The 18,749-nt window shown below is 42.4% G+C and overlaps 1 protein-coding gene across 3 annotated transcripts in view; it reads left to right on the top strand.

The window, feature by feature from the left end:
- LRRC49 (leucine rich repeat containing 49) overlaps positions 1-18,749 on the top strand; it is a 1,030,711-nt gene that overhangs the window by 226,477 nt on the left and 785,485 nt on the right. For all 3 annotated transcript variants that reach the window (XM_078684608.1, XM_078684609.1, XM_078684610.1), the window contains one exon: positions 14,219-14,324. In XM_078684608.1, coding sequence (XP_078540734.1) covers positions 14,219-14,324 — 106 coding nt within the window. The remainder of the gene's footprint in view (positions 1-14,218; positions 14,325-18,749) is intronic.

Here is an 18,749-nt window from a genome sequence, read left to right on the forward strand (position 1 = left end):
TCCTCATCCATCGGTTAAGTGCTGAGGCCAAAATGCTTCCTTCTGGAAGAATTGTCGCCTGTAAAATGTGCATTTGAATGTACTACATTAAATAAATGCAGAACAAGAACACCGGGCAGGCACAAGGGTGGTGCGATTGCACTGCAAACAGACTGCAGAGGGGCAATGTTTTCGAGTTTATTTTGCATTTATAAGCACTTGCTGACAGGTTCTTGGCCTCTAGCAATTTCCAGACAATAAAAATGTCAAGATAACTCTGGTGATTAATGTTCTTGTGGAGTTGTCTTGTGGAAGAAGTTTGGACTCATCTCAAGGTAGCGCAGAGGTTAATATGCCAACTGCAAATAAAGTGTACCATACAGATTAGAAAGTACATGCAATGTTAATAGATCAGCGGGTTACTGCTTTTCTGTTATTTGCAGCTTATAAGCTAAAATCCCAACATAGAACAGTGAATTTATAACTGTCATCAAAGAACTGCATGCACTGCAAAGTATGGATAAGAGCAGATATGTTACAAAAAGGGTTAATCTGGGTAGAAATCGTTTATTTTTTATTTTAGAGAACCCCCAACTATGGTGTGCTTCTGGGGCCCAAGCACTCTTTAGCAATGATGCCTACCAATATGCATGACTTGTGACTCTTACACCCCGTAGTCATCTGTTTATGTAACATTTCCTTTATGCTAATTTATACACATATGATTGATTGTCTCTGTGTAATTTGTATGTGATGCAAAGTGCTCTGACATCCTACTCTACTATGAGATAACTAATTAAATGCACCTGAATGTTAGTGGTTATGGAGCCTTAAGGAACATTGTTAAAGGGTGGTGGTGGTGAGGAAATCCGCATCATTCAGCCTTACCTCAACATCACCTCAGTACCACCTCAGCATCAGCACAGCACCACCTCCTCATCAGTGCACCACCACCAGTGGAGCACCAACTCAGTGTCAGCGCAGCACCACCTCAGCTCCAGCGCAGCACCACCTTAATAGCACTGCACCATCTCAACTTTAGCACAGTACTATCTCAGCATCAGTGCACTACTATCAATACAGCCCCACCTCAGTAGCGACTCAGCACCAATGTAGCACCACTTCAGCATCAGAGCCCCACCACCTCAGCACAGCACCAACTCAACATCACTAAGCACCATTTGAGCAGCACCTCAGAACCACTGCAGCATCACTTGGCACCAACACAGCATCACTCAGCACCACCACAGCACAGCACCACCTCCACATCAGAGAGCCACCACCAGTGCAGCAACAACCAAGTATCAGTGCAGCACCACCTCAGCATCAGTGCAGCACCAGCGCAGCACCATCTCGGCACTAGCTCAGCACCACCTGAACACCACCACCTCAGCATCAGCATTGCCCCATCTCAGCACAGCTCCGCACTAGCACAGCACCACCTGAACACCACCACCTCAGCATCAGCATAGCCCCATCCCAGCACAGCACTACCTCCTCATCAGTGCAGCACCACCTCAGCACCAGTGCTGAACCACCTACGCATCAGCACAGCACTATCTAAGTATCAGCACAACACTACTTCCTCAATGCACCACCAACTCAGCACCAGCGCAGCACCACATCAGCATTGCACCATCTCAGCATTAGCACTGCACAATCTCCACATCAGTGCACCACCACCAGTGCAGCCTCACCTAAGCAGCAACTCAGGAGCCATGCAGCACCACCTCAGCATCAGCGCAACACCACCTCCGCACCAGCACAGCACAGCACAGCATCACCTCAACACAGCACCAACTCATCATCACTCAGCACCACCACAGCATCACTCAGCACCACCTCAGCAGCACTCAGCACCACCTCAGTATCACTCAGTACCACATCAGCATCAACACAGCACAACCTCCGCATCAGTGCACCACCAACTCAGCGTTAGGGCAGCACCATCTCAGCACCACCACCGCGTTCACACAGCACCATATCGACATCAGTGCTCCACCACCTCAGCCCAGCACCACCTCAGCATCACTTATCACCAACTGAGTACCAGCTCAGCACCACCTGAGCACCAGTGTGCAGCACCACCTCAGCATGATTCTATTCCACCTCAGCATGGCTCAGTATCAGTGCTGCACCACCTCAGCATTAGCACAGCACCATCTCCACATCCAGCTCAGCACCACCTCAGCACCAAGGCAGCCCCACCTCAGCAGCACCAATGCAGCACTGCTTCAACATAAGGGCAGCATCACCACAGCACAGCACCAACTCAACATCCTTCAGCACCACTTGAGAACCAGCTCAGTATCACTTGAATACCAGTTTAGCACCACCACCTTAGCAAGAACCATCACCTCAGCATCATCTCATCATCACCTCAGCATCACCTCCTCATCAGTTCACCACCAACTCAGCATAAGCGCAGCACCACCTCAGCACCAGCACAGCACAACATAAACAACAGCACATCACCATTTCCGCATTAGTGAACCACCACCAACCCAGTCCTACCTTAGCAGCAACTTAGCACCCATGCATCAGCAGAGCATCACCTCAACACAGTACCAACTCAGCATCACTCAGCACCCCATCACCTCAGCATGACTCAGCGCCACAGCGTCACTCACCACCACCTCAGCATCACTCAGCACCACCTCAGCATCACTCAGCACCACCTCAGTAACACCCAGTATCACGTCCACACCAGCACACCACTACCTCAGCATCACTCCGCAGCACCTGAGTATCATTCAGCATCACCTAAGCATCACAAGTGCAACAGCACACCAATTCAGCATTACTCCGCACCATCTCAGAATCTGGCATCTGTTGATTCTTTCCTAGTGTCTGTTCACTTCTTGTGTTGTAATTCAGGTACAATTTCTTTATCTCCACCCTCCTATTTATTATGTCCCTCCACTCATAACAAAAAACCTATAACAAACAAAGCTAACAAAACATAACAAAAAAAGCTATAACAAGCAAGCATTAAAACAGGCAGGAGAGGTTGCCAGCATTGCAAGGACAAAAAACCTAGAAGACATTTTTTGTTCATTCTTTTTTTTAATAGAGTCATCAATTGTACATAATGTCTTCTTTAACCTCCACTACATAACACACCACAACACAAAATACCATTCCACGGGGTTTTCTGCAGATCATCGAGGAGAACATGGCAGCCGTGAGTTAAGCGGACGCTTGCTGTGCCAGGAATACTGCTGCAATGCCTCACTAAAATCTCGTAAACACTTGCTACAACCGCGCTGAAAACGGGCGGAATACGGGCAGTACACTTATGGCAAAAACTCGTCTTAATGTGATACTGTTAGTTTAGTTACCTTGCTCGATTTGCAGTCCTGGGGATGTGTTTGGCCGCATCGGCGGACCTCCCGCGTTGTCTTGTGGCCGCTTCTATGTTGAGGAGGGGGTGGAGGTTTGCGGCTTGTTGGCTGCTGCGCTGCGGCCCTTCCCGAGGCACATCCGGGTGCGGAGCAGGCAGAGTCAGCATCGGAGGCGCGGCGGGAGCCACTGCATCTACTGCACACACACGCTGGAGATGCTGGAAACTGTGTCTGAGGCATCGGGAAGACTGGAGGTCAGGGTGCCAGCTACAGCGGAGAGAGGTGGCAGCGAGAGCCCGCATCGGTCTGCTGTTTGGCCCACAGGAATTGAAGGTACTGTTACAGGAGAAGCAACCAAGCTGGTAAAAGTACTGAGAGGCGATAACAACAAAGGGCCTCAAATCGGTAAATCTCTGGCGCCTGCACGATATTGCTAGAGACGGAAGGGGGCATTTGTATTAAACAAACCAGCCCAAAGCAGTAATAGTCCGCCGAATGCCAAAAAAGTTGAATTGGAGAATACGGGTAAAACAACAAAGACCCTTAAATAAACCCAAAGGCTAGGTCAAGTAAAAAGAGTAAGAAAGGCCTGGGAGCGCGTGTGCTCGGGATACAGGAGGTACAGGTAGCACAGGAGCCTGGGGTGAGCTGTGCTTACTAATAAATTAAGGCACCCTCGCAAAGTGAGGAAACACTCGGTGGGAAGTCTGTTGGAGACACTGAAGCCAGCCTCTCTTTTTATAGGGTATATAAGGGGAAGGGCATAATAAATATAAGGAAAAAAGATCATCCCACGGATCCTAAAGTGAGAATAACCCCTTCCTTGAGGTCATACTTCAAAGTTCTTCCTCAAGTCCAGGATGTGGTGAGACAGGGGGAGTCTCACAAGTTACTCTAGATCGTCAGTGGGAACTGGGGAGAAGAATGGAAGACTTTAAGGAATTTGGTGCAACTGTTCAACTCACATTCCCGGCCCAATTGAAAATTATGCATAACAATAAGATGCATAATGTGCGAACAGTACAGGAGGCGGATGATCTTCTTGAGAACTTAAAAGCTTAAATTAACTTAGGAAGTACTGGTCTATAAAAAGGGGTACAGCAATTTATTGGTTGGAGTTTGGGCAGGACGCTTGGAAGTATTGGGGTTAAGAAACCATTTTAGTGAATTCACCTTGTTAGGCACATTAGCGGAAGATGAATTATTAAATCCTTATAGACTTAAGCTTATTTACTTAGCAGAGGGTAGCATCAATTTTAGGTAAAAATGGGGCAGAGCAGGGCTTCCCGGCAGGCAGAACCTGGTCTTGTCCATGTAAATGGGGGAAGGGTTCTCCTGGGGGTGTTGGGGGTTGCAAGGGGTGTGTGGGGGTAGCACGGGTAGGGGAGCAGATAGGGAAAAAATAAAAAAATAAAATCCTCTTTCGACTTTTAACCTCAGGGTGTTTTATTTTATGCTGTCCTTGGTTTGGTGCCAATACCTTACGGGTCGGGGTAAAGTATAAGTGCGGTTCCTTTAATTCTCCATGAGAGTGCTACATTGCATTTCATGGAACGTAAATGGCCTCCGAGTTAAGAGCAGGAGAAAAAAAATCTTCCGTATTTGAAGGATTCACCTGCACATATAATTATCCTGCAAGAGACCCACCTTATTAGAGAAGAAATTATGAAAATTTGTGGGAAACTTAGGTGGGTAGAACACTGTCTCTGCACGGGTCAATCGGCAAACATTAGGGGTTTGCCATTTTGATTAAGAAAGAAGCTGAAGTTAGCCTTCTGAATGTTCTGACTGATGCTAGTGGTAGATGGGTTATGGCTAATATTTCTGTAGAAAGCATGCCCATCTCAATAGTTAGGTATTAAGGCCCAAATCAGGATGACCCCTCAACTTTGAAGATTATTTTTTCTAATTTGTTGGGGCTGCCAATACGTTAATTTTTGCAGGGGACTTCAAAATAGTATTAGATCCTATATTGGATAAATCCTCAAATAGTAGGACTAATCTGCCATCTAAATCTAGAGCGTATTTAAAAACTATGATAAGGCAAAATGCGTTGGTCGATATCTGGAGGGAAAGGTTGGGCACCCAAGTGGGGTGTCTTTCTATAACAAAGAATATAGACACAAATCCAGGATCTACTACATTTTAATTAGCAACGATCTTAGAGGTAACATCTAAGATATTTGTTATTTGACCCCTCATCTATCAGATCATGCGGCAATCTGGATGGACTTGAAACTGGTAGGGAAGGTTCAGCAAACGGTCTGGTCATTTGACCGTACACTCCTTTTAGATGAGGCTGAAATTGGCTACTTGTCTCAGGAGACTACATTTTTCCTAAATACCAACATCAGCTCAGTGGACCCTATGGTGATCTGGGACACCTTTAAAGCCTTTTTGAGGGGTCTAGTCACAGCTAGGATGTCGTATAAAAACAGGCAGTGTAGGGGGGACATTTCATCTATTGAGACAAATGAAGGAGGTGGAAAAGAAGATCATTAAAGAAACCGATCAAGATCGAATTCCACCATTGATAGCAAGTTTGTACTCTCTGAAAGCCAATCTAGATAGTATAGTTCAGGACAGAATATCTAGTAGGTGGGAGGTAAGCAAACTTGCTGATTTTGAGTACGGTGAGGGGCAAGTAGATTGCTAGCCTGGAAGGCCAAATCAGACGTGTGTCATTTGATTAAACAAATATATGACGCAAATACAAAAACAAATAATGAAGAAGAGATCGGAGATGCTTTCCATACCTTCTTTAAGGAACTATACGATGAGGATAATGGGGAAGATATTACATCAGCAATGGACTGGTTAAAACCGATCCATTTGCAGTTTTGGTTTTAACCAAACGAGAGAAACTAGAGGAGGACATTTCTCATCAGGAAGTTAGGAAGGCTCTATTAGCCTGTAAAACAGGCAAGGCGGCAGTGCCGGATGGCCTTCCGGTCGAAGTGTATAAATCCCTGGGCAAGGAGACAATACCTTTCATGACCATGGTTTTTAATAAAATCTTGATAGAAGGGTCTAAACCACCGTCCTCGTGGGGAGAGGCAAATATCACCCTGATTTTAAAACCGGGTAAACCAGCTACGAAGTGTGGGTTGTACAGACCTATTTCACTTCTCAATTCTGATTACAAGGTTTTTACTAGGATTTTGGCCGATAGGCTAGGTGCAGTTGCAGGAGAAATTGAATTTTGGCCCAAAATTTCGTCAAACTATAAACCTCATATATAACGACCCCTCGGCAAGGTTGGTGGTAAATGGCAAGCTGACTAAATCCTTCAGCATTAAGAGAGGAACTAGACAGGGCTGCCCCCTCACTCCACTCCTCTTGATTTGTACATCGAGCCGTTTGCTCGGCTCCTCAGGGAGGAGATAGCTACCTTACCATTTAGCAGTGGTATATGGGAGCGGAAGGTAGCCCTTTATGCAGACAATATTCTTATCTTTTCGTCAGATCTCGAGTCATACTTTCCTCCAGTCATCAGTATAGCCGAATAATTTGGTCAAGTCTGAGGTTATGAGATTAACACAGATAAAACCGAGATCATGACCTGAAAGCTGCCAAAGGGAATACACCACACTAAAAATGAGATGAGGTATCTGGGAGTCAAAATTGTACCTAATATTGACAAAATAGCTGAGGTAAATCTCCTAAACACCCTAAAAGAAACTCAAAAATTTATGAGATCTTGGGCTCACTTTCCCTTAACTATTTTAGGTAGAGCAAATCTGATTAAAATTACAATTCTCCCTAAGGTCAACATTTCTTTTTAACACCATTCCACTACATTTTGACAAATCAATAATTGATAAATTTCAGCAATTAATCAACTCATTTGTCTGGGCGTATAAAGCAACCAGGATCTCCTGGAAAAAATTACGGTGCAGAAGGAAAAAGGGTGGTCTCGCATTACCAGACATTCAGTATTATGCATGGGTGTTCCAATTGACCCATTCGAGAATGTTGCTGAAATCTCCAGATTTATCAGTCAGAGGGAAGATGTTTAAAGCCATTTTAAATCAGGCTGGGCTTCCGCATGAAGGTTTTTTTTTTAAATATGGGAACAAATTTTTTTTAAGAAAGTAAGGCTGAAGATTTTAAGGGGTGCTACACAAATATGGGCTAGACTTAGAGCAGTAACGTGCATTGAATACTTTTCAAGATCAGCTCCATTGTGGGATAGCCCAGGGACACCATGCTGCATAAAAGATGCGTTGGCCGTACCTTTAAAAACAGCAGGGCTACTAACATGCGGTGATTTAACCGAAGATGGCTCTTTCCTACCTTGGGCAACTCTTAACGAGAAATTGGATGAAGGTATGTCTAGATTTAAATACCTTCAATTAAAGAGTTGGTCCCAGAATCAAAAAACATCGATAGGGCGGGGAAATGCCCTAGAAGAGCACCTGTTAAAAAAGTTAACGGGGAAAAAGGAGGTGTCATCTTTTTATTGGGCAATTGTGGAGGCCATAGATGGGGATTTTAGATTAGCAGGGGAATTTTTGGGGGCATCAATCCCGGAGCTATATTGGGCTGAGCTGTGGCAGAGTTCCTATGGGACTCTGTTTTCAATGGTGAAACCAGCATGGCTGAGAAGAAATCATTATTTCACTACTCACAGGGCCTATTTATCCCCGGCTACACTTTCTAAGATGTCTAATGACCCACCAGCTAAATGTAAAAAATGCAACATGGAAAGAGTCCCGGATACACATATGTTTTGGACTTGCCCTGAAATTTTGGAATACTGGGAAAAAGTGGGGGCTACCATAAAATCCATTTTAGAATACCCACTATGCCTCACACTTAGCCTAATAATTTTTGGCATCCAAGAGGAAATAACTGGTCCTAATAGAGGCTTTCTGTTTTTTGCTATATTGCTGGCCAGGCGAGAAATATATAAGAGATGGGCTGAGGCTCTGCCCCCTATGCACTCTGAATGGCTTTCCTCACTTTTCCAAACATCTAAGATGGATCTGGCCAGATAACAAAAAAAAAAAAGAAAAAAAAACTAACAAGAAGAGAGCCATTTGGAATTGCCTGATAAATTGGGCATCAGTCTAGACAATCTATTGAGATCATGTTTTTTATACCACCTTTTCTTTTGCCTTCTTTTTTTTGCCATCTTTCTTTGCTTTTTTTTGTCCTATGATTAAGCCTCTTGGGAAGCTCTCAGATTGTGTGAGACTCTGCCGATATCACGGGTGTTTCAGGTTACGGTGAGTTAAGGCGGGCACCCTGCTACAATCTTTTGTCCCTCTGAATCAGGGGAGAGTATGACCACCCTCTCCTTAACAACGAGAGGTCAGCAACAGGTAGGAAGCATGTGAGCCACTGGTAGGCGGGCAATAGTGGGCTGGGGCAGTACCCCAAATCAAATTAAAGCAAATCCTACCTCTCCAAGTGAGCAACAGTGGCTACTCGTGGATCACCAGTTAGCTGGGGTGAGAGGCGAATGAGGATAAAATAAATAAATAAAGAAATAAATAAAAATAAAATACCATTCCACATACTTACACTCCATTACACACAGTCCCACTCTACATAATTCCAAGACACTCAAAAACACACAAATCCACATATTACAACTGCACACCATACCAACCACATAATTCCATTACACAAATCCACACCACACAATACCACCACTAACAAGTCCAATGCAACCCATATACATCCACTCCAATCCATAACATGTAGGTAAGAGACATTTACATTTACAATTCTAATGCTCCAACTCTTTCCTTTTTTTAAACACACAGATCTGATGCTTACCTCCTACCTATTTGTTGTTTTCCCTCTCCAAAAACGCTTAGCTATACACACAGTTCCATGCAACACCATTCAGCTTCACACATTTCCAATCCACACCCCATAATTTAACACCAAATCACATAATGCAACTCAACAACACAATTACACAACACACCACCTACATCCAATGCACACCGCATACAGTTCCACATCGTGCCTCAAAATTCAACAGCACAACACATAATCAAACTGTACTACTTACCACTCCACAACACACAAAGCTTGGTACATCAGTTCCCAGAACACCAAATAGATAGGGGACGATCTTTTCACGCTCCCTCCTATTTGGTTTTGGAAACGCCCTTTTCCGAGTAGGAAAGAACTTCCTGACTCATAACAGAACTTTTGTACTTTGAGAAAGCCCATTTGCAGGCACAAACCCTGTGATGTTGCAATTCGGACCTTAACTTCCATGTTATCGCCCTTGTTATTTCCCCTTGGGTGGGAGGGTAGACTACTGTCCATACTGCAAGAATGTCTGTTACATGATTTCATTTAAACTCGATAACTATGGTTGTTAATTAACCCAACCCATTATTATTGTACCACCATTATGCTTATTTCCAATTTTCACTGTAATTTCCAGTTATATTTTTTGTAATGTCTTTGAATATGGTAAACTCTGAAAAAGATTTTCTTAAACATAAAATAAAGATATAGGATAGAAGAAAAAAAAAGAATGCCCGAAGTTGGGCAAAACAAAATGGTCTACAGGATTTCTTTTGCGTTCTAAAATGCCAATTAAATAAACATTCTGATAGATAAATCAGGCAAATAGCATTTGTAGTGTGCAGCACTGTCACCCCTAGGGGTATCTGGGCGCTGAGGGTGCTGTGTCTCTGTCGAAAAGCCGGGTCTTGAGTTTCTTTCTGAAGTCCAACAGGGAGGGAGTTTTTGGTCAATTTGGTCGAGGAGAGTTCTTATGTCATCTATGGCAGCAATCAGAGCGGCCTTAGTGCCGTGGTTGGCCCAGAATCCTGATTGTGAGGCATTGAGTAGGTGGTTTTGTTCCAGGTAATTGGTGAGCTGTTGGTTGATTAACTTCTCGAGTAGTTTGGCTGGGTAGGGGAGCAGGGAGATCGGTTGGTAGTTTTCGAAGTCGCTGGGGGTGGCAGAGGGTTTCTTTAGGAGGGGTCTGACTTCTGCATGTCTCCATCTTGCGGGAAGGTTGTTGTGGAGATGGAGGTGCGTGGTGGTGAGTTCTGTGATGATTGTGTTGATTCCAAGGTTGAAGAGATGGTGTGGGCAGGGATTGGTGGGCTTCATGGAGTGGTAGGACGACATGATGATTGTGGTGGTCTGAGTGGTGAGCGGGTACCAGGTGCGGGGACCAGGTGGTGATCATTCGGCTGGTGTTCCTTGGTTGGGGGAGGTTGTTGAGGCTGAGAGTAGTGGGTTAGGTGTCAAAGTTGTTGTAGATAGTGACAATCTTGCTGTGGAAGGGGTCCAAGAGGTGGTCGCAGAGGTCTTTGGAGGGGTAGATGGTGTTCTCTGTGGCTGTCGAGTTGGAACATTCCTTGCCTATTTTGAAGAGTTCCTACATGTGATTGACTGCAGTGTTGATGCGCAGGTGGTAGTTGCTGAGGGTTGCTTTATGAGCGATATGTCAGAGGGGTCCTTAGTGATGCGCCATAGCTTCTCAAGTCGGTAGCAGTTGGGCTCTGAGGTGTACCAGCTGGCTTGGTTTGTGGTTTTGTTGGCTTTTTCTTTTTTCAGTGGGGTGACTCTGTTGGCACGTATGGTGATCCAAGCAGAGAAGTTCTGGATGGCCTGGTCAAGGTCTGCTGAGACTTCGAGTGGTGCTGAGGGCCTGTGTCTATTGTGGTTACCTTGACCCTGCTGTAATGGGTGGCTCTGTGGTTCTTGGTGTTGGTATGTTGGGCATCGGAGATGGTGAAGCGAATGATGGCGTAGTAGATCGAGGTGAGTTCTGTGACGTGGGTGAATTTTATCCTGTCGCTGAAGGTAAAAATGGCATTGAGTGTGTGCCCGGGGTAAATGGTCTAAATATTGATTCCAAAATATCGAGTCACCTAAATATCGAGTCCAAAATATAGAATGGACAAAATATCGACTGGACAGAATATAGACATCCAAAATATCGTTTTGAAGGTAAGTACTTTAATATCGAAATCAAAAATATAGACAGTCAAAATATCGAAGTACATAATATAGTTCATTAAAAATATCGACTTTTTAATAATATTTAAAGTGTTTTATATGTTAGTTTATGTGTGAAAAGTGTATATTTATTTGTAATTTATTGTAAGTAATTAATTTTATGTTATTTAATTTTTGCGTAATTTAATTCTGTAGCGGGTTGTGGGTTTATAGCGGAATAGGGTGGGAAGTAATTTAATTATAATTAATTAAACATGTTAATTAATTAATTGGTATTTAATTTGAATTAATTGTTAATTAATTTGTAATTGATAATTAATTAATTGTTAATTGATAATTCATTTTTATTAATTGATTGTTTGATAATTATGTGAACAATATTATTTTATTTTTTGTTGTGGGTTTATAGGGGAATAGGGTGGGAAGTAATTTAATATAATTAATTAAACATGTTAAATAATTAATTGGTATTTATTTAAAATAAATGTTAATTATTTTTTAAATGGTAATTAATTAATGATTAATTGGTAATTAAATTGTATTAATTGATTAATTTATAATTATGTGATTTATATTAATTTATTTTCACTAGAGTGGGGATATTAAAATTTACCCCTATGCTATCCAACGCTTTCCCTACTCTTGCACTCTCTGGAGTGGGAATAGTAATTTTTACCCCTACGCTATCCAACGCTTTCCCTACTGTTGCACTCTCTGGAGTGGGAATAGTAATTTTTACCCCGACGCTATCCAACGCTTTCCCTACTGTTGCACTCTCTGGAGTTGGAATAGTAATTTTTGCCCCTAAGCTATCCAACGCTTTCCCTACTGTTGCACTTCCAGGAGTGGGAATAGTAATTTTTACCCCTACGCTATCCTACGGTAATAATATTGTGTATTTTGTATTACTATTATGTGTATATATATATATATATATATGTTTTAACAGATATGATTGTATTTTTTTTATAAGTTAAAATAATTATTTAATCATTTTAAGGTAATTTAAGTATTTTTAAGTATATTTTAGCTTTTTATTTTTAATAATTTTTGTATTTAACATTAGTTTTTTACAAATTCGATATTTTTACAATGTGTATATATATATATATATATATATATAAACGATATTTTGGACTCAATATTTTGGTACTTACCTGTAGATAGGAATTCGATATTTTGTGTGTCGATATTTTGGCGTCGATATTTTGGGTAGTGTATATTGTGTCCGTCGATATTTAGTCAGTGATCCGTGCCCGGGTTTGCGCTTGGGTTTGGTGACCAGTTGAGAGATGCCCATGTTAATCAGGTTCTCCAGGACAATGGTGGAGTTGGCATCGTTGGGGTCATACGACGTGGAAATTGAGATCGCTGAGTAGTACATAGTGGTGGGAGTTGATGGCTAGGGGGGCAATAAGGTTGGAGATGACATCGCAGAAGGCTGGTCGGGGTCCCAGGGGTCTGTAGGCAAGGGTGCCTCTTATCATGGTCTTAGCTTTGGTCTGTAGTCAGAAGTTGAGGTGTTCCATGAGAGGCCATCGTATGTGACAGTACATCCGATGGTTTCTTTGCAGATGAGGGCGATGCCCCCGCCATATTTGTGTGTGCATTCTCGGTTTATTGCCTTGTAGCCATCTGGAGTGTCGGTGGCGATGTTGGGGTTGAGCCATGTTTCAATGATGAAAGCAACGCCAGGGGAGAGGGTGGTGATGGTGTCCTGGATTTCCATGGCATGTTTGCAAAGCGAGCAGGCGTTGAGCAAGATGCAGTGGAGTAAATCCTGGTTATTCGTAGTCTTCTGAGTGGCTGTGGTGTGGGGTCCAGTTTGTGCTGGTGATTCTGTGTCGCAGGAGAAGCTGCGGTGGTGGCAGTTGAAGGGTCCGCTGTTTGATCACAGGAAGAAAGTTAAGCAACTTTTGTTCCGGTGTCTGGAGTCTAGGGCTAGTAACTCCTCAGGGGTGTAGCGGCGGATGGCAAGGTGGTCAGAGTTCCTGGCACTGGGCGCGCTCCAGTTGCTGACGGGTTTGCCTTTGGCACGCCCGCTGCGCTGCTGTGCAGCGGCCGCCATAAGTAGTCCATAGGTGGGAGGGCGGACATGCGGAACAAGCGGGAAAACGGCAGGAACGGGGAAGCAGAAACCAACCACTAAGAGAAGCAAGTCACTTAAAAAACAAAGCAAAGTTGCTCCCAGAAAGACTAACACAGAACTAAAACTTAACTTAAAAACTAAACCACACTAAAATAGTAGCAAAATAAATACCAAACACAAATACTAGCTGGACAGCGGCCACCGGATGGCGGGACTGAACTAGAGGCCTCAAGGGCGGAGGATGCAGCAGCATCTTGAGGAGATATATACTTGGGGAGTGTCGCAGAAGACCAGGGGTCAATGGAGAGTTGAGAAATTAAAGACCTGTGTCAACATATGAAATAATAAAAGCCAAGAACGTAATCTTAAAATGGCATTGAAGGCCCATCCAGCATGAGAAATTACAATTTGATAAAGACAAGTATGAATTATAAAATGACAGTGGTCAGATTTTTTTCATTGAGGTGCCATACATCCCGGCACTACGCCTCGTTGTTATGACACCACACACGCATGTGGTATCATTATTTCCATGAATGTTATGCCTTCTAAGTGGTTGTAAAAACTTTTAAGTTCAAGTTTCCTCCTCACTTTTGTATCTTTTATATTATTTTTATTGTGCTTTATTAACATTAAAAGATACAACCATGAAACAATACCCTTTCATGTGTGCATATTTGTTGACTAGGTGCATGTTGGCACTCCTGTATGGCTGAAAGCTCTGACAGAATGAAAGCTTGTATAAATGCGCATAGAAGCCAAAGAGCATGATATTCTATTTACGTGAGGAACATATTTTTTTTTACCAAATCGATTCTGCAATGAATGTTTCTATTGTAATAAAAAAAATCCTTTTTAGGAGATCGTGCAACTTCTTCTCGAAGTGTAACAAAACCAGGAATTCCAGTTGTGCTACGTACTGCTGAAGAGAAAGCAGCAGTCCCTGATAAGTTAAATCTTGAAAGGTGAGTAATGATGTGAAGTTTGCAACAGTGTATCTATTACTTTGAGTGAAATGAGGAAATAAATGCTTTACAGGTAAAGACTATCTAAATGCTATTTGTTCAGGGTATCAAATAATACGGGGCATCACTGACAAAGCTGCATCTGTGAGTAGGTGTGATCTGTTTCTGCAAACAGCCTTAACTTTAGTGTTTGTAACTTGTATGTGAGTCATAAAGACAGAGCAGTCCAGTGAAGCCCCTTGGAAAACCTTTTGTGCTTCATTGTGGATCAGGAAATAGGAAATACTGCTCTAAACGGGAAATGGTTTTCAGAGCAGAGAACCCATTCTTTGTATTACAATAGTATTACTCCGGAATCAAAATATATATATTTTTTAATTCAAGTCATTTTTATTGAATAAAGAAAGTGAACATCCATCATAAGATACAAAATTCAGTCACGATACATAGGAAAAAATTATAAATACATAAGTAAATAATAAATAAATAAATAAATAAAAAAAGAAGGAGTCCGACCGAACTAATAATAATAAGAACCGATTGACAGATTGACATTTGTTACATACTCAGACACTGGCATTAACTCTTGTCAGCATGGTATATATACAATACGATAACAGTCTTAAACAGATCAATGTATACAGGATAAACATAGCGATACAAAACGTTGAATGTTGCGAGTGTTCAATACCTAAAGGTGCAACTCAAACATGACATTTGAGAGCCGCTGAATTACCTGTGGCACTTAACATGTATTACACTTTAAATGTATCACACTTTGAATGTATTACAAAGGCGACGGGGAATCATGGTGGATCAAACGAAAATAAAGAGGCATCCAAAGATTTCCATAGCTTCTTATGTGAAGTGCGCCATGGAGATGTATGTAAGGCTGGGTTATCCGCTCCTCTTAGAAATGATAACCACTCTTGCCAGGTTCTAAAGGACACCTCTTTAGCATTCTTCCATTTACACAGAATGATTTTGCAATCCAAGATGAGTAGTAAATCTAATAGCTGACGATCATAATCATTGGCTAGTCTTGGCTCAAGGATGCCCAGAATGACATATGAGAACTCCCTGGGGGGCTTGAAACCAAAAATGTGTTTTATACAATCATAAATATTTCCCCAGAATACTTGTAAAGATGGGCAAGTGAAAAGCATGAGCGCCAAATCTCCGACAGCTGAATTACAATTCCAGCAATTCGGGCTATCTCTTAAGTTATATAAAAAAATTAGGGTTGAACTGGGGGTCTAGGGGTAATGTTTATCGACCATGGCACTTCCGTACCCCGGATATATGACAACAACAGAAAAGGGAAGTGTCTGGTCAAGAGAAGAAATGCGATGTGTGTGTCCTATCCTGAGGACCGTAGAATGCAGGCCATCGAACAGCAACAAAGGCGACACTTGGCTGAGAAATTCCCATCAGCCCACCCATACGGCGGAGCATCATCATGTGGGATTCATATGGTATATCTACAGATCGCCCAACTCATCAAGATCGATGGTGCGAAACTGGATGCCAAAGGTGAACTCTAGCCCAAGTGTGTCTTGATGGTACTGATGAGGTGCATGCTATAGTGTAACAAGTGAGTGAAGTTAAAAATGGCTGCTAAGACAAAAATTATGTTTAATCAGTATTATCTTAGCGCCAAGATTAAAAAACGCCTGACAGTCTGAAAGTATGACTAAACCATGGCGATGTGCAGAGAGGTCGACATGTTTCAGCCGGTTGGAAGACACTGTCCGGCTTTCTTCAGGACCAACTAGATGAAAAAAGCTACTGCAAATATAAGTGATAATAGTGAAAAAGTATATTTAACAAATAAAATTCTTACCATACCACCAGGAATTTGGATCCCCAATATAGTCTGGTGGAGATGAAGTATATGATACCCTTCCTGAAAGAATAGTTAAACAGGAAAAGATATAAATATTTCCCAAAGACATGTTGCATCTATAAGAAAAACCCGCACTTTAACAATGAACAACACAGGCCACACACATATGCAGAGAGTATTGCATCTCAGCTGAGCAGAACGCTTATCAATTATAGTTCCACTAAATTCATACATTGATAAAGTATTATATTTGTACATTGTACTCACCCAGCTTTATGTGGGGAAAAAACCTCACCTCACCCGGCAATCGCTCGGGAATATGAGGCCCCGCTCTAGTTATACAAGAAAAATTGACATAATCAATACACAGAAGTTATTGTGTCCATCTAATTTAAGCATTAAATTGTTTGTATAACTAATAACAACTAGTGGTAAAAACTGGTAATAACATTGTCACTTGATCATGGACTGAACCTGCTATCAAAGCAATAGACTTTCAAAAAAACTCTTGTTGTTTACTCAAATACACACACTCTATTGTGCATAACAGTCAGCTAGCCAGTAGTAGTGTGTTATATATATGAGCTAGGAGGCAGGAGATAGTGTCATCTTATAACCTAAATAACCTCTCCAGAGTCTTTCAAAGAGGAGAAGCCTCGTTTTAATAAATAAAATAGAATAGGAAACCCAAAATTTAAGGAAAGCCTACCTATCCGTCGGTGCCTCTGTTAGTCGTCCGAGAGGCAGTGGAGGTACTGAATGCGCTGGCTATCACGCTATTTATACTAGCCTTAATTGCATCATTGGTCTCATGTGTGGCCAGGCGGCATTCGAACACTATACTCATGCGTTATCGGACGCTCGAACAGCGCATGCGCCAAGGAAACGCTTATCGCTCGCGCATGCGCTAATGACATAGCTCGCCCTGTGTAAAAAACGCTCAATTTGTTCGCATGCGAGGTCATCACGCATTCGCCGCTAATTCCTGGCGCATGCGCGTTCATAGCAGGACTGTTTAGTAGCTATACGCTAGCGCACCCTGACTTTACTGTTTGAAAAGTCGATAGTGTACCTCACTCGTCATTATAGATGTCGAGTGTTAGTAGTCACTCCCCAGTGTTGCTACCACTCCTTGCCTGATGATATAACTAGGATGATATAAAGGATGGGAAAAACCTCTTATTTATGTATGTACAACACCTAGATGGTCGAATATGCTAAAAGTTGGCAAGTCTTCTAAAATATGTATATACTTATTGTCTAGCTAAGATGTCTTGTTACATCCATTCTAGAGGCCATACCTTCCATGCCTAGTGATATATTTTAGGACAATCAGGGATGGTCAAAAGGTCTTTATTGTCTGTACACTCACAAAGGTAGAAGAATATGCTACATAAGGTGTGTATATTTTGCCTCACTAATGTACCATTGTATGTACTTTAGAACTGATTAACATCTCTGTTACCATATCGTCCAAAAAATATATACATCGTCCAAAAAACATCCACAGTTGTTCATGAGTACAGGGAGAGCATATGGAATGTTACTTACAACGATATCCATGGGATATCATCGTTTAAGCCCATACTGTCAATGCGCAATTTGAAAATCCATTTCTGCTCTTTGACAAAGAGGTATCTAGACACGTCTCCTATATGAGAGGGAATAAAGGGGTGTTCTAGAATCACCCACTTCATGTCTTCTGGTCTGTGTTTCATGGACAAAAAGTGGTTCGTCAAACGTGTGGATTGTTTCTGGCATCGGATAGTACTCTTGTGTTCACTAATCCTAGTCTTAATCTTGCGAGTGGTATGGCCAATATACCTCAGCATACAAGGGCATGTGATCATGTATATGACCTTTTCTGTATTGCAATTCGTGTGTTTCTTAAGTAGCCAAGGTTTTCCCATCCCAAGGTCTACTTTGTCCGTTTTATAGGTCTGAGGACAGGCGCTGCAGGAGCCGCAGGGATAATGACCTTGCACTGGCGGGAGGTTCCAAAGAGTATTTGTATTTGTAATATCTCCCGCTAGTGTCCTCGGTCTGGTATGGACAAGGGTGTTGCGTAGACTAGGTGCCCTCTTGAACGAGAACAGTGGTGTGGGGAAACTTGATTGCGCTATATTTAAAATGCCCCAATGCTTTCGTACCGTTCGTTGGATTTTATTTGAGAGAACACAAAAAGTACTTACAAAAGTTAATTTGTCTAGTGGAGCCTTCTTCGGACGTCTCTCCAATAGGGCATCACGATTATTATTGGAGGCACGTTTACAAGCTCTTCTCACCAGTTTTTTAGAATAGTGTCGTTCTTGTAAATTGTTGGATAATGCCTCTGCATGTTTATCAAACGACAGTTTAGTGGAACAGTTTCTTCTTACCCGCAGGAATTGTCCTACGGGGAGGTTCTCGCGTAAGGCTCGTGGATGATGGCTTTCAAAAACCAGAAGAGAATTCCTGGCCATGGGTTTTGTATAGAGTTCGCATTCCAAACCTCCATCTTTGGGATAAATAAGGATATCCAAAAAAGCAAGCCGATCCTGACTGTGCTCAACTGTAAAATTCAAAAACTGGTTCTGATC

Source organism: Lissotriton helveticus, chromosome 3_2 (genome assembly GCF_964261635.1).
Source record: "Lissotriton helveticus chromosome 3_2, aLisHel1.1, whole genome shotgun sequence".
NCBI lineage: Eukaryota > Metazoa > Chordata > Amphibia > Caudata > Salamandridae > Lissotriton > Lissotriton helveticus.